The 23,527-nt window shown below is 40.6% G+C and overlaps 1 protein-coding gene across 4 annotated transcripts in view; it reads right to left on the bottom strand.

The window, feature by feature from the left end:
* Positions 1–23,527, bottom strand: part of fbxl17 (F-box and leucine-rich repeat protein 17) — a 426,982-nt gene that overhangs the window by 106,176 nt on the left and 297,279 nt on the right. For all 4 annotated transcript variants that reach the window (XM_042334038.1, XM_042334042.1, XM_042334045.1 and 1 more), the window contains one exon: positions 20,210–20,286. In XM_042334038.1, coding sequence (XP_042189972.1) covers positions 20,210–20,286 — 77 coding nt within the window. The remainder of the gene's footprint in view (positions 1–20,209; positions 20,287–23,527) is intronic.

The following is a 23,527-nucleotide window of genomic DNA, read 5'->3' as shown; positions in this document are numbered from 1 at the left end:
GATAACAGTTCTCTTAGCAGCACGTGCCTGGCAGCACTAGACATTAAGTTCAACATGTATGTAAATTAGATGCTTAATGGTATAAACGGAGGTGTAACTGAGAGACGTGTGAATCACACTCGAGGACACTAGGCCTGACTCTGAAGGGAGAGGCAACTTTATATACATATATTTTCTCTCTCTCTCTCATACACACACTTCTATGTATATGAAAAATACAGTATGTGATCATTATTACCAGTGAAAATGATCACATCTCATACAGGATTTTTAAAGCTCTAACTTTGCATCTGTAATGGAAGATAAGCGTGATCACACTCACGGGACCGAGACCATAGGAGGAATTGAAAGCAAAGTTTTTACTGGGTTGCTGTGTGCCTTAAAGCTTAGAGGTTGACCTTGAGATCAAGCTATGCCAGAGCAGAGTGGCAGAGTGCATTGAGACTATGGAATGTGGAAAATGAAATTACTTCCAAATTAAAAAAAACTAATTTCAAACTAAACCATTGGAGATTATAAGTAATAATCAATATCAAATACCTTCATGGCTGAGCTAGTATCCCCTGTGCAATAATTCCCAAAGTCCCACAGGAAAGCACTTGTTTTCGTCATTCTAAATGCACAGTTAAAGCAGTGACATCAGGATATTTGGGGAAAAAAAATCTTAAATGAGACATTTGATGACACTGCATGTGAAATGAAAATGTTTTAAAATTATTGTCTGTGTGTGCAAGAGAAAGGGAAACTATTCCTGGCTCATTTTTCAAGCATTCCTTTGTGTGTATTCATGTCTGGAATATTGTACCTTCAGGATATTCTGTCTAAATCTCTTCCATCCAGCAATATGTAGCATGCGCCCAGTGATGCACCAATGTCATAAGAAAAGCATTTAACATAAGGTATCTGAACCATGAAAGTCAGTGAGGATAATAATAATAATTCTTGTATTTGGTATTGCGCTATTCATAATGTTACTTGGCTCAGTGAGAATCACTCTCAGAAGGTTGCAGGTTCAAAGCTCAATGTCAAATCTAGACTGAATCTCTAAACTGAATGTCTGAGGTGCCTTATTTTGGATGAAGCATTAAATTGAGATCTGCAGGTGAATATTAAAGATATTAAAGATATTATACGATATTTGGGCCAACAACCTTCCAGATTAATTGGTCATTCGCCCTCATGCTTGTTTGTAGCAACTTTCTAGTTCCTGCAATTACAACAACAAAATTACATTTGTATAGAGGCTTTCACGTAGGGAGGACGTCCCAACCTTTGAGATATTTTGACGTGATGCGGTGCTATAAATTGCAATTTGTTCCTTATTAGATATAACAATAAATGGACCAAATTTAAAAATATTAATATATAAACAAACACAAAATACTGCAAATGCTGGAAATATGAAAACAAAAACGACCCCTCGTCAGAACTGTTCTGATAGGGTTGTGGACCCGAAACGTTGACTTACTTTCCTTTTTCCATAGATGCTGCCTGATCTGCTGAGTGTTCCCAGTGACTTATGTTTATGTTTTAAAAATATTAATAGTAGCTGAAAGGTTAAAAAATAGTACAAAAACTCCTCAGGGTGTATTTATTGAACTATTCAAGACAAACTGTACAGTGTAATCCGGGAGCATTTAAGACTCTTCTCCCCAGAGGACATTGACTGCATTTAATAAAAGTTTCCTGTTTGGCATTTACAGGTTATTCACGGTTTCTGTCTCAGGTTTTCAATTCGATTACCCCATACTGTCTCTCCTTTTACTGCGATGGGGGAGTTAAGGGAGCAGTAAGGCAGAGCACTTGTGCGCTTTCGAGTGCACAAAAATCAAACCTTAGTGCCCTTCCACGATTACACTAAAACATTGTCAGTCTGATTTGGTCTCACAGTTCTCTTCTGTTAGCACTCTCCCCTCCCTTCAGCTTGTCACAGGATTGGGGTTATTCTGTTCCGTTCACTGAGTGTAGCGAATCTTTCAATGTACGCTTATAATAGGATTTCCCATAATGGGATATTCCATTATAAACTCACATCGAAAAGTTGAAAAGGACAGAATAAGCCCCATTTTCTCCTGAAACATGTAAAATATCAGTTTTCTTCAGCATTGACAAACACTGTGAGCAAGGTTTCCCACAGTGATGTGCCAAGACATGCCTGTGTGAATGTAGGTGCTTCTATCCATTTTGCCTTCAATGTGGCAGGTACTGAATGTCAGACCGAGTGACGGCTCTGAATTAGCATCCAGGGCTGATAAGCAACTCTCTTCAGGTCTCAGATGCAAAATCTCAGGTTTCTAGGAGGCTTCAGGGAGGGGATTAAAAGGCAGATGTTTCCAACTGAGTGGGAGATTTTCAATGACATTGATGGAGACAACACTTCACATCGCAAGTTATAGTACTTCCCCCAATGTAATATTCTTTGGGCAAAATAGCCCCGCTTTTAAAAAAAATTACAATTCAGCACAATCAAATTTCCCCCGCTGGGTATTATTTGCGTGAGCAGGTTTGTCCTCGTAGCTTAACCCTTGAAGTGCCGCAGAGAAGTCAACCCGATGGGGCACAACTCTCTGTTGGAGCTTCCACTGAGTTTTACTCTTCCTATGCCGATATAATTTTCAATCAAGAATTAATCCTTTAATATGTATCATGAGATAATGTCATCATTCAGTGCTTAGCCTGTTGATGGGCTGTAAAACCAACCTTTAAAAACAGTTAAGGAAAAGCAGCCTTCCAAAATGAATGGTAGATCCCCGTGCTCACTTTCAAATCCCTTCACAGTCTTCCTCACCCTACCTCTGCGACCTTCTCGGTTAAACCTACAAACCCACACGCTCCTTCCGCTCAGCAGGCACCTGCTTGCTTCATGACCCCCAAACTGCCTTTTCACCATCAGCGGTTGGACGGTGACGAAGGGAAGAAAATTTGTGAAATAAACGCCCTGTTGAACAATCACGATGAAACCATTCTGTGATTTACCACAAACAAAAATTCAACAATTTTCAGGGTCAGTGGCCATTTTATTAGGATAGTAGAAAACCTATAAAGTCTATCTGCTTTTGTCACCACACTTCAGAGCTTTTCACCTCTTCTGATACACTCTACCACAAAATCAGAAAAGGACTTCAGTCCTTTAAAAAACACTCAAAAGAGAAATTGCAGTATAAACTGCATCATAAATGGCGCCTCACGCCCGATAATGTGCCTCACAGGTAAAGTGGTCCTATTGCACCAAAGCTCTGCATATCAAGTGAGCCTCAGCTTCCACCTGAGGACACCCCGAAGCTAGGGTCTCGTGGTCTGCTTGACCTACAAAGGTTTCCCTACAGGTGACACACTAAACGTCCCAAAGTGCTGTGTCGAGTGAAAGCATCTTTATGCTGCCATGTTTCAATTGAGCTCTTTTTCAATGGCATTCACATGTCTCACTATGTATTATGACTTTTTAGGGATTAAATGCTTCATAGTATTTCATGGACTGAAAACCTCAACATCAATAGGAACACCAAGTTCTAGTATTTTGCATCATAAGGACACACTGTGTGACGTAGAGTTCTTAAATGCAAATTAGGCTTATGGTGCCTGGAGAAGGACTTCAAAGTAGGTTAAAACCACCAACTTAAGTGAATGAAACAAATGCTGTTCCCAACTTTATAAGGTGCATCTAAATGACCGTCACACATACTGTATTATTTTGGACATTTTGCAATATTTACTAAAGTTATATAAAAAACAAGACTCTATTTCTTCCTGAGTGCTGAAAAAGGAAATGTCAATCTCTACTAAACGCCACCACCACAAACAACTTGCATTTATATAGCACCCATTTTGTGCTCATATTATCTACTCAGATCAGACCATTTTAAGATAGATTCAATTTTAATGTGACAGGTTTTAAAAGATCACAATTATGAATAGCTTTGATATGTCCTTTCTTAACCTCACCGACTGAGAATGTAAAATTATGTTGAGTTATCCATCCAGTTTCCACAATGGAATTCACCATGAATTGTACAAAGAGGCATACAGACATTCATAATACCATGCTTTCCCCCCACATCTCCTTTTGTATATACTCTATCCTCCTTGATTCGCCTATAGATATTTCAATGGGTTTGATTAATGAGGCACTTCAGCTGCCCTCACTGTGTTAAGTTCTCCCTCCAATTAATTGATCAACATTTAAAACTCACTCCAAGTGAGTGAGTGAATGCCTCCAACCAGCCCCAGTTTGGGATTCAAACTGGTGTATTAATTGGGTGTTCAATACTGTACAAAGACACAAGGAAGGTACATTGGCAACATGACTTTTAGGAGCTGAAAGCTACTCTTACCTACACCCAAAGATGGGGCATTGGGGATCTATTGTGCGCTATAAGCAAATTATCTGAAATTGTGTGTATTATGCAAATTATGCAAACTATGTGTGAATGTATATAACAACTTGGATTTATATAGCGCCCTCCACGCCGGACGGTATCTCAGAGTGCTTCACAGTAACGGATCCCAGGACGGAGCCAGGGGGAGAGGAGGAAGGTGACCAAAGGCGTGGTCAAAAAGAAAGGTCTTCAGTAGAGACCTGAAAATAAGAAGGAAGGGAGCGAGACAAAGGGAGTGAGGAAGGCAGTTCCAGAGCCTCGGGGCATAGTGGCTGAAGGCATGGCCGCCGAGGGTGGAGCGGAGGACTCGGGAGAGAAGGAGGAGGCCAGACCTGGAGGAACGAAGGCAATGGCACTGTTTTGAGGAGAGAGGAAGTCAGCGAGGAATATGTACAGTATGTGTACTGCTCAGGTCCAAATCCCTGCGGTCCAGTGCCTTGTAACGTCTTCCCGACGTAAAATGTAAAGAAATGTAATTTTGTATTGTATTGTACAGAGGGGATTATTTGTGCTTTTAACAGTGTAATTAACAACCAATGAAAAGAGTAATGATACACATGTATTTGTACATAGCACATAATAGATCCTAGAGTTATCTGAGAAAGTATCTACTTTCTAGTTGGAAGATGAAAGCTGCACTTGATGAGTACCTGAATATGCAGTAGCTTGCACAATGATGATGGCAGCCTGGTGGTTGGACTGTGGATGCCCCAAACTCCATTTCTGAGGCCCTTTTACACAGCCGAGTCGTGGGAATTTGTTTCATATGTAGCTCAGGGTGAAGACAAATGAGTTCCTAACAGGGGAAGCCTTGCAGACATAGGAGGGTCAGGCGGAAGATTCCACTTGAAAGGGAACAAAACTAGTCCGTCAAACTGAATGGTCGTTTCATGTAGGTTAAAGAGTTTTTGTTGTGAAGAATTTGGATATTACCATAAAAGCTCAGTTTGTTGCTCAGCATTTCAGGCTGGGAAAGTTCTGCTGTTGGTAGAGACATATGGTCAATGTTCTTTTAGGCAGCAAGCAAATCAGCTTCACTGAGGGGGTACTTAGCTTCTCTCTAGTTTATCTTCCTCAGTTTGATTGATTCTATGACAACACTGAAGGAAAAGCACAGCGGAAGACAATTCCTGTGCAGTGTAAGTGTAAAGGCCATCAGTAAGAGTACATAACCCAACAGAGCGGAAGAATGCACAGCTCACCGGCCCTGCTGATTCTGAATATATTGTGATTTAATATGCGGCAATTTCTAATGGGATAACATAGAGTTACAGAGTGAATTTGTATGATTTCAGCGTCTTGGCACATCCTCCTGAAAGGCACTATACAAATGTAATTTGTTGTTGTTGATATAGCATGAAACAAGCCATCGAGCCCAACCAGTCCCACAATTATACTCCACACGAGCCCCTAATCCTACTATACCCCGATCCTGTGCCCCTCTATTCACTTCTCCCTCGTGTACACAGCAAGTTTTTGATTAAAAATATTGATGCTATTTGCTTCAAACACGATTAGAAAATTGAGTGGAGACTCCTTGCCAGTAATCGTCATGCTGGCCTGTGGGAACTCTGTTCCAGAAGTAGATTGTATCAGTGGAGATCAGCACGATGTACTCCAAGTGTCTTAGTTGATGAATCTTGCTCATCACACATCAGATACTGCCAATTGTGAATGGCTATTTTTGCACTTAATGTGTCCCCTCTTTGTTGGATCTTGGCTATGATCTCAAGTCACATCTTGACAAGAAAGAGAGAATGAAGTTCTCCAATTCGATATTCATAGTAAGACTTAGTGATTCGATGCTGACAGCGGATCAGAATTGTGTCATCTACACAGTCTTGGAGCATTATTTTGTGAATCAAGCCAAAGTATATTTCTACCATAAGAAAGTTGTTACTAGAACTGAGGCCATGAAAAGTGAATCACAGAGGGTTGTGAGATTACGGAATGCACTGCTCCAGGAGGGCATGGATGCAACAACAACAACAAAATACACTTGTTATAATGCCCTTCACATCAGAAGGTCGTCCCAGGAAGCTAGACAGCCTGAGGCTTTTGGACTCAAGCTGGGAGTTGGTGTCAGGATGGTTGGAGGGCAGGAAGGGTGGGATGGGGGTGGGAAGGTGGCTGAAGGCATGGTCGAAGAGGAAAGTCTTCAGGCGGGACTTGAAGGAGGCAAGAGAGGGAGTGAGGTAGAGGGATTGCGGGATAGAGAGCATGGGGTCAGAGATGCTGAATGCTCGACCACCAAAGGTGGGCGCGAAGTGCGGGCCACAGGCTGATCTGCCATAGGAACATGCTTATCAGACTGTGTGGCCTACGCCTGTTACTATGTTCTGTTCTCTGAAAAAGTCTGATGCTGATTTGTTGATAAATTCAGTTTGTAAATACTGAATTTTTCTCACTGCATGGAGAGATTGATTCTCGTTCACATATGGTTTTCTGCAATGGATAACATCAGTGTGCTGCAATATTCTCTGCAGCTGTTCTCCAAAACTCTCACTGGACTGAAGGACATTTCAGAAAATGTGAGGTTGTGAACAGAAAAGAAACCATTGTAGTGTTGACAAGCCACAAGTCTTTGACGTTTTCATTAGCACAACAGCAGGAAGATTAAATGGATTTACCTATTTTCCCATTTTAAAAGGAAGAGCAGAGAGACCTAGGGGTTAACATACATAAATCTAGAAATGGGAAGGAAGGTGGACAAAGTTGTGAAGGAAGTTAAAGGGATCCTAGATTTTATAAATAGAGAATAAAAAAACGAAACTGGTGATGCTTAACCTGCCTATATTGTTAAGTAGACTGCAGTTAGTGTATTATATCCAGTTTTTTGGTCACCCCACTTTAGGAAGGAGAACAGGGTCAATGGAGAGAATGCAATGGAGATTTACAAAGGTGATGAGAGGTTTATATAAGCAGAGACAAGAGATACTGGGCCTATTTTCATTGGAACAAAATAGGTTGGGGGTAGACACTTTTCCTGGTAATCTGTTCCAATTGTTAATGGGTGAAGAAATACTTTCTGGTTTCTATCCTGAAATTCCCTATTTCAACTCTAGACCAATCAAGCCATCCTACCCCTGACCTGTGTGTGGAAGAGAGGCAGTGACTTCTCCCCTGACAATTAAATAATGCAAAGCTGCAAGCAGCAGTTCAACAAAATGCATAGTTCAAACAGACTGGGAATGTTTGCTGTTTGTCAGCTTGGCTCAGTTGACAGTCTCACTCTGAGACAAAGGCTGTGGGTTTAAGTTCCGTGTCGGGAATTTGATGCTCAAATGCAGCAAGAGGGGGAGCACTGCATTTCCATAAGTGTCTGTTCAGGTGGATGGTAGCGATCCCATGGCATTATCCAAAAAGAGAAGGGAATTTCTCCCAATGGCCTGGTCAACAATCCCCCACATAAATTTGGTCATTCACTCCCATTTAATACATTTGTGGGTCATTGCTGTGCGCAAATTGGCTGACCTGTTTGGCTATAAAATACACTGTCTATTAAGCACTTTGCGATGTTCTGATGTGATAAGATACTGTATCAAATGCAAAGAATATTATTATTAATTTCTTACTATGTGGAGATTCGATAGGGTGAACAAGGAAAAACTATTTCCACTGGCGGGTGGGTCGGTAATCCAAGGACACTGATTTAAAATAGTTGTTAACAGAAACAGAGGGGAGGTGAGGAGAAGTTTTTTCACACAGCGAGTTGTTCAGATCGGGAATGCATTGCCTGAAAGGGTGGTGGAAGCCGATTCGATAACAGCTTTTAAGGAAGAAGTAGATAATTATTTGGGGAGGACAAGTTTGCAGGGCTATGGGGAGAGAGCGGAGGAGTGGGATTGAACTGGATAGGTTTTTTAAAAGAGCCGGTACAGACACGATGGGCCGAATGGCCTCCTTCTGTGCTGTATAATTCTATGATACTGCAGAATTCAGTCATTCCCCAAATATTATCGTATGAGGAATCTAAGAATGGAATTTTACAGACACCATGAATTACTAGTTGAGCGTTTGATCAGCGATGGCCCATGTTAAATATTCTGCTGTCAGTCAAACTGGCAGATTTTCATTGATAGAATTGGTAGCCTTGCAGAGCTGTATTCCAGCAGGAGTTTTGCTGACTTCAAGCCAGTTAACATTTCACTTACATTTGTTGAATTTTTTTTGACTTTTTGTTTCAAAGATAGTCAATTGGAGGTGCAGAGTCTTTACAATGATATTTTAGGATTTGTTATCCTTCAGTAGCCTGGGTTATATTCTGCATTTCAAGAAGAGGTCAGCTAGAAATGCAATCTACAGGATGTTCAAAGTCCTTTTACCTCCGTTGCAAAACAGCGATATAAGCCTATGGAGAAGCTGAAACAAGCTAAGATAATAATAATAATCCTTGCATTTGATATAGTGCCTCGTCACGTCTTCCAGACGTCTCAAAGCACTTCACAGACTATACTGTAAGGTATATTGACTGTGTGTTTCATGGGCGAAACGCAGCAGCCAATTGTGCACAGCAGTGACCCACACCCGGAAAACGGATCCGCCAATCGGCTTACAACTGGGTTCTATTTACTGCTAGGTAAACAGAGGCATGTGTGTGGAGTAAGGAAACTTGACTCAGGTTTCGCCCTGACCCACCCAGGAATCAAACCCATTTATGAAATATGAAATGAGAGCATTTTACCTCGTCACTCATCATTCCATCCATGGTACATCAGTGTCGCACCAAATATGGCGACAGATCATTATCTGCTATTAAAATGATGGCGCTCGCAATGATTCTCTGGACATCTAAATACAGTTAAACATTCGAATACAGTTGAATACAATTAAGTATTTCTGAATACAATAAGCAGCATTCTTTCACGTTTCAGTTGTTGGTAAGTGCACTGTAGGAAAAAAACATGGGGCTAACAGAACTTTGTGGAAACCCTGTAGATGGAAGTGGCCATTCAGAGAGGTTAAGTGAGACAGGTCTGTTTTACTGCCTCTTGTTTATTCAGCAAGAGGAGAATGTTGCAGATGTCTGTGCAGGTGAAGGGAATGGAGATTTTATCACAGATGATTTGTATGTTGAGGTCACCTCACTAGTTATACTCATTGAATCAATTTGCAATTCCTGATTTGTAAGTGACAGGCTGTTTTCCATAACTATGATGTTTCCTCGGGTTTGTTTCTGTCAAGGCCAGTTTGGAATTGTCTGTGGTATTGGGAATAGATTTTGGACTTCTGACAGTAGCACACTGCAACATTTTTAGATTTCGCCATATGATATCTCATTTCGATCAAATTTACAATACTATTTCCCTGAGATGCTTCATTGATTGTTCAATTTGTTCCTGCAATGGCCTCTTCCCTCTCCCTATCACGGAGCACTGATAGTTTGGATGCACATACATCGTGAGGAGGAAACAAGGCCCTCAAGCAACTTAATATTCTCTATTCTTTCGAATTGTTCCTTCATATTTTTTATGGTAGTGATTGTAATATAACTTAAAACTCAACCGTGCACTGTTCCCCTCTTGATACAACCAGTACAACCTTCAATGTGTAGAGAAAGGAAAATATATCACTGAAATCTCCAAATACAAATGCACTTGTAGGGAACAGGCTATTGTCTGCATCGCCTTCGACACAGTACCTACAGATGGGGAGGAATTCCACCTGGGTCCAGATTTACTCTATTAATGTAGCATTTCAATATTTAGAATATGGCAAATTCTGAAACACAGCCTTTATTTTGAAGACTTTTCTCCATTCGTTCTTTGAAGAAATCTAGACTCAGGTGGACTTTCTGCCCAAGAGTCACATAGTTTTAGGTTCAGTTTTTACAAAGAGTTGAGAATATTTAAACTCAAAATCGACTCACTACCTGCACCACATTCACTCTAAAACACGTCCCTTACCCACTTCACTGTTAGCTCAGTGGGGTCACAAATAACAGTATTCCTAAAGCGGCTTAGCCATTGATTACAATACAAAATTACATTTGTATAGCGCCTTTTAAGTCGGGAAGACGTCCCAATTATTCCTGGTGATAACAGAAAAATTAGTTTTGGACTACTCGTAGTGTGGTTTCACCATAGCTTTTTTCCAACTGAGTCCATTTCTATAGTATTTATTTTACACTTAGCTTTCTGGTTTAAGAATATTTATGCCATGCTTGTGATTGCTTTTTTTATTTTCATTGTGGTCATTAATAAATATTTTCCAGTTATTCATTGCAATGACACACATGGAGAGAGTGCAAATTCCATTCCACAAATAGGGAATTTCCACGTGTATGTGGCATACGTATGGGGAATTCTCAGGCTGGTTTGGAATACTCTCAAGCACGGTGAAGGGTTTGTTCATGTGTGAGACATCCAAATGTAAGGTAACTAATAATCCACCTTCCTGGAAATCAGAACTGAAATTGGTGTCAAGAAGGAGTTCCGGAGATTCAGTTTCTGGTATATTGGGTATCTGCAGGATTTGCTGGTTATTAATCAACTTACACCTCTCGCAAACCAGTCTCCAATGTAGCCCTAAAAAATGGTTAAAACGACAGGAATAATAAATGGATTCAAAAAAATATTTTCAGCCATATGCTTTTTAAGTCAGGATACACAACCAATATAACTATAAGGCACATGTTTACGATAATTACAAAAAGAACAAAGGGAGAGGTTAGGATACTTTTTTTTATACGTACACAAGAGGGTGTTGGGATGTGCAATGCTGTACATTGGTTTAGGCAGAACCCATATTAGCATTTAAGAGGCAATTAGATAAATAACTGAAAAGGAAAAATAGAAAAGGGTGTGGGGAAGAGGGCTGGAGAATGAGAATAAACAATTAGCTCCGTCAGAAAGCCAACGCAGGCACAATGGCTGAATGGCCTCCTCCTGTGCTATACCTTTCTAAGGCTTTGGAGCATCAGGATCATTCTTAAAGAAAATAAGGGTGACCCTCTGAGGCTTCAACACCCAGAGAACTGTTTCATTCCCAAAAAGTTAAACTACTTATAGATATCACCTTTAGTTATTTAATAATAACAATAATCCTTGCAATTGATATAGCGCCTTATCACGTCTCAAAGCGCTTCACAGAATATAGTGTAAAATGAATTGACTGTATATTTTGTGGGAGAAACGTGGCAGCCAATTGCGCACAGCAATGTCGAACAAACCGTTGTGGATTAAGTGACCACATTTTTAAAATTATTTTGAATAATTTTTATGATACTTTAATTATATATCATAAAAAGTGGTCTCCAAAACACTCTGCTTGGCACTGGGGTGGAATGCCAGGAGGAGCAGTGGTCGAATTAAACATGTATCAGTCTCACATAGCTAATGAATGACTAAAAGCTAGGAAAGGGATAGCTGGCGGTGTTGGATGTAGTCTGCGCCCACCTCCAATACCGGTCTCAACGGAAGATGGGTCCACAGCATTTGACTGGTGGACAGTGGAATACTAAATTGAAAATTTAAAGTTGGAACTTGAAGTCCAATGCCACAGCCCCAGATACAATACAATAATAACAATCCTTGCATTTGATATAATGCTTTACCACATAATTAAGATGTCCCAAAGCGCTTCACAGGATATACTGCAAAGGGATGTGGGCTCTCTGTACTTTGTGGGTGATTTCATGGAGAACACCACTGAAGATGATGTTTGGGTCTGGATCTGGGTGGCAGAGGGGGCAGAAGAGCGTAACTCTCATTTCGTTTCATTTTTCAGATGGGAAGCTGTTGCGATGACCAGAACTAAATCAGTATGATGAATTGGGCCATTTGGTTCAAAAGGTCCATTCATCCTCGGATTGGGCTTTCTCACGTGAAACAAAATATTACATTCTTAATTCAGCCCATCAAATCTCTCAAATTGCAACTGTACTTAAACTCTAATATTTTAGGGATATTCAAAACTATCTTTCACAAGAAGTAATGGGCTGGCTGTTCAAGCATGAAAGACCGATTAACCAATGGACCGAAAATCTAGGAGCTTGGATACAATTGATGCTTGAATCACTTCCAGACATTTAAGGGTTACACCACAGATCAGAATTTCTGGATAGCCACAGTAAAGAGTGCAGTGGTTTGGACCAAATTACGACCACCAGTCATTTGTGTGATGCTTAAAGAATTAATTCTGCAGCATGACTAATGTACCTGGGCAAGCAAAGACCAAGAACAATGAAATGGAAAGGTTTCAGGAGCCTCAAACTGCTGTTTGCACATCTACCTCTGGCCTATGTTTGCCCTTCACAGCTAAAGCACCAAGGATGAGAGCAGCAGCACAAGCCTCCAGAGAAACATGACAATTGTTTCTTAAACAATTTAAATGCCAGCTAGAGGACCTTGCTACACCTAAACGAAAAGCACTGGAAGCACAGAGCACTTCTCTGCATTCTGAATGATCAGCTCAGAGGAGTGTGGAAATTGAAAACAATGCACTCAGTGCATACAGATTCATGAAGCTATCTCCTGACTAACTCTTGGTTTTAATCTTTCTTAAATACTTCAGATTGTTACAATGATTTAAAAAAAACTGCGAGCAGGTTATTGCTGTGTAATAGCACCAATGTCATAAACAACTGCGGACTTTCAGCTCTTTGAACTCCATCCTGAGTTCCCTCCAACAGGCTCCCACCCCTCATTCAGGGCTCATCTCAAATCATCCCTCTTTGATTGCGTTTTTGATTATCTTTCCCCTCCTCCTGACTCGGGTGCCCAGCCTGTGTCGTCAAGCACTTCAAAACACCCTCCTGATGTGAAAGGTGCTACAATTTATTATATTGTACGGTATTGTAAAGCGTCTTGGTATTATTTATTCAGTGCTCATCAGAAGACAATATTTCTACTTATTCATTTTCCCCACTTATTTTTTTTCTTGTTTTACATTGAATTACATAGAGCATTCTGCCCAACTAGTCCATTCTGGTATTTATACTTCACATGAGCCTAAACCCCTACCTCTTACCTCTCTATTCCATTCTCTCTGTTGCATCTATTTTTATCACTTTTAAGATAACACTATAATATCAAGATCCACATTTCTACTTTCTTTTGTGCTCTCTAAATGCCGCATTGGGGATAGAGTTGATATTACAGAACTCGTTCTTACCCTTAATGTTAAGTTTCTTACTTCCTCGAGCATCTCCCCTCAGTTCCTACAAACCTTTTCTCCTTCCGTTGCTGAAGGTAACATACCCCAGACAAGCCAGCTGCTCTCCTGGGAAGGTGGCTCCCATGCTCTCAGCAGTACACAAGCAGCCTGTTTGCAAAGTTATCATCAAGAGCTGGAGATTAGTAAACAGCAACCAGGGTGAGGAAAAGGATTTGTGTTTAGCCAGCGGTCATGAAGAAACCTAATCATATCCACTCTCCTGGATTCCAACACAGACCGCTATTTAAAGGGGCGAGCGCTGTGTTTCAAACCCAGAGAGGGCAGGGGGTTTATCCATGTCTGCATTGCTTGATAACACAGCACATCAAGTGCCTCACTCTCCAGCAAATGGTTGTAGCTTGAATTCCAAGCATGTCCATCACTGCAGTCCACCTGCCACTGATGGAGGTCTTTGTAGTTGGGTGCCAAGTTAGCAAGGGGAAAATTGACATGGTCACACTCATTGGAAGGCACATTTCGTTGGCTGCACAAGTCTGAGTCTCAGATTGCCTGTCCCTCCTTCTTGGTCAGATACTCTGAGAAGCCAAAAAGGATTAAAATCAAGAGATGTTGAATTAAAGTAAGGAACCTCAAGCCTTGCGGTAACAGACCAGCAATGCACTTCAGGAAGGTAGCTAAACAGCCTTAACAAAATCTACAATAAAGAGACAAAAACAAAAAAGGGAGCCAATTTGAGACATCCTCCTGATATGAAAGGTACTGTATCAAATGCAAGGAATATTATTATGTTTATGATGTACATCAATATTTGAATAACAGTCTAAAGTCAGTTTCATTAACTGAAGGTAGCAGCCTTGCAATCCCATTAGCAAGTGAAACTCAGAAGTGCTGAAATGCCAAGTGCTAGGCTATACATTCCTAGAAATACAGGAATAAATAGGGCTGGACATCATGGCCCATCTTTTCGGCTCCCAAACTAAAAACATATAATCCTATACAACATGCGCTGACAGAGGAGGCCAGCCTCACCTCTTCAATCTGGCCTTAGTAGGAGACACCGAAGAATTTTTTTGTAATGCAATAATTAAAAAAGCTCATTAGTTGAGCAAGACCCACAGTTCTGTGGCTGGAGGAAAGGGCTGAATGATTATGTGGTTTCAATCGTCTGCAGCCTGCTCTAGTTCACAAGACAGCATGTGGTACAGTAACAGACATACTGCACTCAGCACTGTGCTGATCACTCCACCTGACCTAGAGGTAGGTGAGACTGACTGGATTAGTGAATCAATTCCTTATTTTCACATTTTAAAAAAAAGCAACTGCATTTTGTGAAACGTAAAAATGGGACCTTCCTGAGGAATACAGTGCACCTTAAAGAGCAATGCACACATCTCTTAATGTTGTTGCTAAATTTGTTTAAATAGAAAACAGGAATAATGTAAAATCTACAGCGCTTCAAGGTGTTCATTATATCCACTTTGCCTTATCCTCCTCCCACTTCAATTCAGTGCTAACCAAACAAAACCAGGCAGGAGCTGAAAAATCCTGACAAAAGCCAAACAACGCACTTTCAATCAGAACCTAAGAAACAAAGTAGTCATGTGGGCTCTTTTCAAACAGATCTTTTAAATGAATGTTAAAATAAAATGGTTTTTGGTCGAAATCTTTCTTCACAAAAAGAAGACTGGAATTTGGCGGGAATCAATAAATAACAGAATTAGACCGGAAAATCAGAAAGACAGTGACACAATTATGTGCATGATTGGTATCCCCTCTGCCAGTCACTTGTGTTCACTTCAAGGTAATTCATTTGACACACAATCTCCTTAAAGCTGAGGAAAATCCTACTTTCTCCCAAGTCTGGATACGAAAGAATTATTTCTGCAGGAAAAGCCTGTCAACATCCGCTGCCAATCTCCAGCCAATTCTCATCTACACTGGATTTTGCCTCACACTGTCAGAATGAAAGTATTTCTTTCCCTCCAGCTGGACCCGAGAAACAGATGAGCTATGATGGCTTTACTGTGATTGAGCTGGGTAGTTTCACAGACCTGACTTCCAGGCACCAAACACTGGGGTCCATGGCATTATTTGAAAAGAGAAAGAGTTTCTCTTGGTGTCCAAAGTCAATAATACCACAAGATAAAAATAAAAATGTGTGGCATTGGTGTGTGCAAATTGGTTGCCTTGTTCACTTACAAACAAATAGTACAATTTACATTTATATAGCTTTTTTTTTTAACGTCAGTAGGATGTTTCAAAGCACTTCCCAAAACTGGCTGGGCTGGATGGGGAGAAGCTGAAAAAGTTGAGGAGGAGGTGAAAAGATGACCAAAGACATACAGTCACTACGCTTCACAATAAGTTCTTGTTAAGGTCAACTATGTCATAAGGTGCTATATCAAATGCAAATATTATTATAATTGTCACTATTCTGGAGAAAGTTTAATAAAGTTTAGTGCCCCGAGACACAACTAAATGCAAGTTGTTGCTAAAACAAATGCAGCCTGTTAAGATGGCTCACAAACTTCAAACTGCAAAAGATAATGCTAAATGGGATGCTTGTCTCTTCTCTCTTTAGACTGCAACTGCTGACAGAAGGATAAGGGGGACATTCCAAAAGCCTCAATTGCATTCATTCAAAACACAATATTGCTTTAGATGCAGTCTTCATGAGCCAGCCTTCTGCTTGGCACCCACCTGGCTCAAATAGATGGCTGCAAAATTTTTCAAAACAGCTGTCATCCTCAGATTAACAGCAGATGGGCAGGTACTGGACTGGACATTGACTAATGACTTTTTAAGACCACACCATATGGTTGGACCAAAAAAACAGGAAAGTCTGAATGGGCCTATTCTGTGCAATTGAGGCTTAAGGAAATGATGCTAAGGCAGGGAAGTGTGTCAATATTGGGGTGTTGACATCAAATAGGCTCAGAGCCATCTTGTATTATTTATAATGATAAACAACTGGTGATCAGCGTAATCCTTAAAATGGACTTTGTACCATAGAAATGAGAAATGGGGGGTAGGGGGAAGAGTTACTACATGAAGAAGAGTGACATTGTGACAGGGATCATTAGTAAGTGACTTTGTAATAAAGCAGAAACTAGGATATAAAGACTGAGCCATCTGGAATAGTCTGTGGGGATACCCAAAGGGAACAAGCTTAAAATCAGAACAGTGAGTGTAAAACTGGCCATTCAGGGAGAGTTTAAACCTGTAGAGCAAGGCTGAATTCAGTCGAACTGTACACGTGGCTCCTTTGGGTATTACCACAGACCCCCAACATCTCAACCAGCAAGGCTATTCTGTCTCAATTTTGTATTCACTTTTCTGCAAAGCCACTTTTCTGCATTGCTCACAAAAAAAGTCTTTCACATTAAGATTGAATTGATAAATTTTTCACAATTCTGTGCACCTTAAATTTTAAGACAGAATGGCGACGACTAAGTGGAATTTGGTAGCCTCTGGTGCCTCCAGTATAGAGAGTGTCAGTATTCACACTGAATGATTAATCCCCTGTTTGCAGAAAGGGAGGAGGGGGTGAGTCCCAAGGATGCTCGTCACTCAAATCTGCCTGCCACCAACAGGATGGTTTTCATCAGCTCTTAGCAAGGTTGCTGTTTAGAGCACCTCCTGATAACAAAGCATTCTGCCTTGGGTGAAATGGAGCACGATCTTGACTTGCTACAACGCATCTCCTGTCAGTTGTGTGGGCTGCTGTCACAGATCAAAGTCTGCAACAAATGCATTAAATAGCACCACTCGCCAGATGTCAACTGGTACTTTTTGGACTACGTGGATGCAGCCTGTGCCTGTGAACAGAGTTAGTTTTATTTGTTGTACAGTATGTCAAAAACACAAACCATCTCACTACAACTTAGGTGCAGCAAAGCAAGCTTCCTCACAAGGCTTGTATAGCAATAGCAATTCATTTCCTTTCCAATCGGAAATGCTTTCCTATTGATAAATTTCTTTTGCCGAAAGAATAATGTTTCAAAAATAACCTAGGTGATTCAGCTCTGGTGTTGAAAGAATAGCACACTCCTCCTCCAAGGAGTAATGAGCGATTATGCAAGTAATACAGCATGGACTAAAGAATTCAATCATCTCTTTGCTTCACTTCTATCCCTGTGGATACATTGTAGGTAATTGAAAAGTGTAACAGATCAGTGGCCGTGGTCCCATCAGCTGGGGAAGAGCATCTTGCTCAGGGCAAGTTGATGATACGTCTGTCTTCCGATAGAGATTTGACAGGTAGCCGGAGATTATCCGATCACATCTAAATTATTAGGGATTGAGTTGTTAATTCCTGAAACGGTACTTGCTGCATAAAAAAAAGGTAAGGTGTTCACCTACAAAACACACAGTTACCACACCTAACTGTATATTGTGTGAAGCCCTGTGAGACATGCTCTCTGTGTGAAAGGAGCTATATCAAATGTAAGGATTATTAAATGCCGTTCTAGCCTTTAGGAGAGGATTTTGCTAAGGTTACCTGCAGGCTCATCTTAAATTAATTTAAGGTTTGTCTCAAGATACACCTCTTGGTGACTGCCTTTCAGTCATCTTTCCCCTCCCAAACCCCAAAGCACCCATCTCAGCTCAGGCACCCAGACAGAAGTGTCAAGCATTTTGGGATTTCCTCCTGATGTGAAAGGCATCATATAAATGTATTGTAAATATGTATTGTATTGTAAGAAAACCTCTGAGAAAGCTTTTTTGAATTGTAACTGCGCATGCACCAATGCTATTGCTGAAAAAAGCAAATACTGGCACAATCTCTCCTCCATCTCTGCTTCATCTCCCAGACAATGCTGTTCTGAGATGTGGAGTGGGATTATTTTCTACAATCTGCCACGTTAATGAGAAAAACAAGGCCTCGTGCAGGTTGTAAACCTCTGGTCTCCAGAAACACTACAGTGGAATATCCGAACAGTATTTTACTTTATTCTTCATATTTTATCACAGTATTTGTAATGTTGTTTTGTACCAATACTTTAGCATCACACCTCCAATCTCAGTCTTTTGTACAACATCTGAATGCAGTACTGATGTCTTCCACATCATACATAATGTGGAAGAGTCAGGCCAAGATTAGAAAATAACCACTGATAACACCAATTTCTGGAAGTTCTGCGAGTAAATAAAGTTAAAATGTCCTTGGTAACTCAATAATAAACCTGCAACACATTGTAGGCTATTCAGAAAACATATTCTCACTGCTGAGGAACACCGGCACCACCACTAGCTGGCCAATCTGACACTGTAAGCACTGGGGAACAGCACAGAGTTTGGGATCAACAGAATAAAAATAGTAAATGCTTTGAAGGGTTTTAGCCCCGAGTCACCAATGAAGAGCGTACTGCAGTTCTCCAGGCCTCTTCCTTGCCCTGAAGGAGTATACTTGAGAATTATACACAGAAAATCACAGCCAGTGTAGGTTTCATTGCACCAAACTGCTACTTACCACATGTATTTAACTATATTTATTATCTTCTGCCGCAAGGTCAGTTTATGAATTAACTCAAAGCCTTTATTGTGGCACTAGGAGAAATCAAAGCTCTGTCATTGAGAAGAACCCATAAGAGCAGCCAAAGGCCATAAAGCTATATTTTTGTATACTGTACTCATCCTTTGAAGTTATAGTACTGGGTCTGTTTATAGCTTTAACTTTATTGCTTGAAAGCATCAAAGTTTAAAGCTTTCTGCGGTAAAGCAAAACATGTAAAATGTTACAGGCGAAGTAGGAAAATGTACATTAATGTGAGCTGCAACCTTTTAAGTGTTAATAAACTCACATTCTAACTAACCATAGTCAAATAATGTATCAAAATTATTAATGAAACTTGAGACATGCGCCACCTGGATTTCAGCACCACTGCCCCAGAGCCAGGGTAATAGATAATCTACAGTGTACAGATCCAGTAGAGAGACACATCACTAATCCAAACGTATCCTGCTATTACCAAATATAGCGGGTGTTTTTTTTAATCTTATGGGCATTTGCAAAGGGGTTTGTGAAGGGTTTGTAATGGCACCTGTAATGACCACAAACTAACTAGGTAATTGTTCAATATTCATCAATGGGTTTTGTATCAATATAAACAAAAAAATGGATTGAACATTTCAACCACACCACAAAGCATTTTCGAAAAATGCCTCAAAACTATTGTATTGCAATAAGGTTCACAAATCATACACAGCCCTTTACAAAGGGTGGCATTTGCTCTTGAATTTCCAAATTGAGCTGAACTTATACTTAAAATAATGATTGGCAGTTTTCTGTCTTCCTGGGATTACTCTGCAAACATGGGAAAAGTATTTGTTAAGTTGTTTTTAAAAGAGTGCAAAGGTTTTTGAATGGATTAACTATGTTCCATTTTCCTTGAATTGGGACAAAGGTTTCAAAACGGATTGTAAAATCTACTGCTATCATTTAGAAGCTCACACTGAATACTTCAATACCCCGGCTTTAGGTAAGTTTTTACAGGTTACCTCACAATCTTAAAGGAACATAAAATGACTGAATATTCTGAAGATTTTAAAAATCCTTTTTCAGCAAAACATTTCTCAGCTTTTTATGATTACTTTGGAGGGGCCTCAGTGAACCTGTAGAGTGTATCTGCACATAAATGTCCCTATAATCTCCAGTTTGCAGACATGGACATATCCCGAAGGCAGTAGTGATAAACAGCAGCAGTAATACACACCGTAATCAGTGATCTTACAGGACACCAGGTATAGCTCCTTCAGGCTCTGTCCTTCCTTAGCCACGAATTCCACACATCTGTAAAAACAAAAACAAAAAGACGTGGACAGATTAATACAAAATTGGGGTCAAATGGTTTTCAGGTTTTCAAATGGTTAGGCAAACAAGAACTCTCAACACAATATCTCCCTGAAACAAACAACAGAGTTAGATCCTCTTGACTCATTTGGACTCATTTGGTTAATTTTAAGAGGTAGCAGTACAGTTGTCTATTCATCGCGGAGGTTCAGCACATGGATCTGGTTGCACCTTATGACGGGAATGTGCACACTGTCAATAATAACCCTTGCATTCAATATAGCCCCTTATCACACCGGAAGGACATCTCAAAGCTCTTCACAGGATATTCTGTGAGATTGAGTGACAGTGTATATCTAGACAAATGCGGCAGCACAATTGTATACAGTAATGTCCTACAGCCATGAAGTGAATGACCAATTTTGGGGATGGGGAGATTGTTAGCCAGGACACTGGAAGAACTTGCTTTTCTTTTTGAATACTCATGGGATTTTTTACATCCACCTGAACAATCTCAGTTTAATATCTAATCTGAAGAACAGCATCTCCAACAATGCAGCACTCTCCCAGCACTGCACTGAAATGTCAACCGAGATTCTGAGAATTCAAAGTCCCAAAGTAGGGCTTGAACCCACAACCTTCTAACTCAGAGGCAAGAGTATTACCAACTGAGCCAGGCTGACAGCTGTCAGCAAATATGACAACAGGTACCATAAACAACCAGAAGTAAATGGCTGATTAATCTGGAGAATTGTTGGCCTGAACAGCAGGAGAAAATTCTTTCTTTTTTCAAACAGTAAACATCCACCTGCCAAACAGGCAGACAGAGTCTTGGTTTCAATGATTCATCTGAAGAACACTACCTCCAACAGTGTAGACACTGGACTGGATCCAAATGGGTCTTGGATCCACAATCATTTGGCCTAGAGGAGAGCGTGCTACCAACTAAGCCAAGCTGACACCAAGTAACATGCTGACCACATTTCAGAAACACAAGGTGAAAATACCATTGTATCATGCAGTCATCAACCAGCAGTTATGCATACAGATCCCGCACTCAGATAGATGGAAGTGTTGGGCTGTCACTGGTTTGAAGATAAATTTATAGCCAAGTTTGTGATAATAAATCTAGGATTTGGCATTGGTGACAACTGCAGGCAGTTAATGAGGAAATGCAACCATTGTTCCCAGGACCAGAGAGCAATCCTTGGAGACCTTGTTATGGTTTACGATGTACTCATGAGCGAGTGAAAGCTAATTAGAACTGGCGGACACTGGGAAGCATCTTTCACTTTCAGGATCCATGTCTCAGATTACCCCAGAGCTTAAACCAAATTGAACGCTAAGAGACACTTTACTAACTGATTTTTTGAGCTGGGTCTCGGCACGTCTATGTTATGCTATTAACGTTATTTTGTGTGCCCTATCTCAGACAGTGAACAGACAGCACGATAAAGTCACATCTCCAACCATTCCTCTGATAAATTGAACTTCTACGGGTGGCATTTCAGTTCCCATCTCCCAGCAATTGGTGAGAGTAAACAAGTCTCTGTGGCTTTAAACAACCTCTCACTCTGTTTAAAATAATAAAGGGGTGGGGGGGAGCGCAGGAGAGAAACACTTTAAAACTGAGAATACAGGGATTCAAGGACATCATTTTAAACACAATATCCCATTATTATTGTAGTGATGGTCTCGCGTCCTTGCTCTGATGTTGGCACGAGCGCATTGAAATGTTATCTTCAGAAGCTGAATCTGAATTAGGATCAAACAAAAGTAAACAGAACGGTCAAGGTCTCATTGGGTGAACATTGACCGAAGAAAGAAATATTCATTTGCCAGGGGAACTTTACATTTCATTCTGCTTCGTGTCATGTAATCCAGAACACAGGAAAGGTTAAATAGATTAACACTGACTGCTCTGCACTTCACAAGACAAGTGTTCTTTTCAAACCTATCTTCTAAAAATCGCTTAAAACACTGCCCATGTGATTTAACCCAGGCCAAGTGCACAGCACAGCAGTGAAATGCAAGGGAACCCTGTACCAGCCACCTGGTGCGATTAGATTCTATCTTTACTGACTCTTTGGGATCTAAAATGAGGAATTTGCCAACTGGAAATTACAGAAGTAATAGTGACTTAAGATTTGTGATTGTGATTGGCAATTTGCTTTCTTGTCTGAGAAAAGGTCCGAAAATCCCAATAAAAGTTGGAAACGACCTGCTGGATGGATGTTGCTGGTGCTGCTATGGAATTACTCTCTGGGATGTGCAGGAGTGGACACTCAACAGCTGCTGGACTTTCACTGCCTGTCCCAGCAATGCAGAGTTTGGGGGCTCATTGTGTAGTGAATGGCGGATTGCAACCTCATCCTGCTGCTCTGCGACACAGGGCATTGGAGGATGAATGCAGTTTGCTTTCAAGCTACTAGGAACAGTTTATCTGAGGAAATTGTGCAGGATAAGACTCTCATTGCCCTTCTACAGACTGAATCAGTGGTAAAAACCACAGTGGCTCTCACTGCACACCTGAGATGGAATATGAATGGCAATGCATAAAACTAAGACTTTCTCATCTGCTATGTTGTGTAATCCTCCTGTAACATTCATTCTTCAAAGAAAAATGGGACTAGTAAAAATAAGAATTCATTGACGGACAGAATTCAATAAAATGTTGAACGGATTTGATATTGCCCTCCCTGGTCATTTGAAAATACTTCAAATGATTCACACAAGGAATTACTTTTTGGGATTTTAGTATCTGTCGCTAAGTCTGCAAAAGGTTTAACAAAACATGATGTGCACTGCTTAATTATTTCACTGTGTCATTGGTAGATCCACAGGCTTAATTTCCACCAGTACTTTGTTTTGTCTGAGGAAAAGGCAGGTAGATGAAGCTGAAAGAATTACTTTCTCAAAGAGCCAGCACAGAAGTGTTGGGCCAAATGACCTTCTTCAGCACTGTAAATTTCGATGGTTCTAGGGTGCTGTGCTGTGCACACACCCTATGCCATTCCTGCATGTGAAGCCTTCTGACATCCCCTTTCTCCTCGCAGGAACCATGAGAAACAACTTTAGCACAATGCTCATTGTGGAAATTAATCCAAACGATTTTCAACTTCTCTCCCCTGGCATACTCCAACATTTTAGTTATGACTGCGCCGAGATCAGCCATGTCTGATCAGTTCATTGATTGTAACTGAAGTCAGAGTCGCCAGATATGGCATCCAACCTCAGCTTG

This window comes from Callorhinchus milii, unplaced genomic scaffold, assembly GCF_018977255.1.
Source record: "Callorhinchus milii isolate IMCB2004 unplaced genomic scaffold, IMCB_Cmil_1.0 Scaffold1, whole genome shotgun sequence".
Taxonomy (NCBI): Eukaryota; Metazoa; Chordata; class Chondrichthyes; order Chimaeriformes; family Callorhinchidae; genus Callorhinchus; species Callorhinchus milii.
This window is presented reverse-complemented; position numbering and strand designations above follow the sequence as displayed.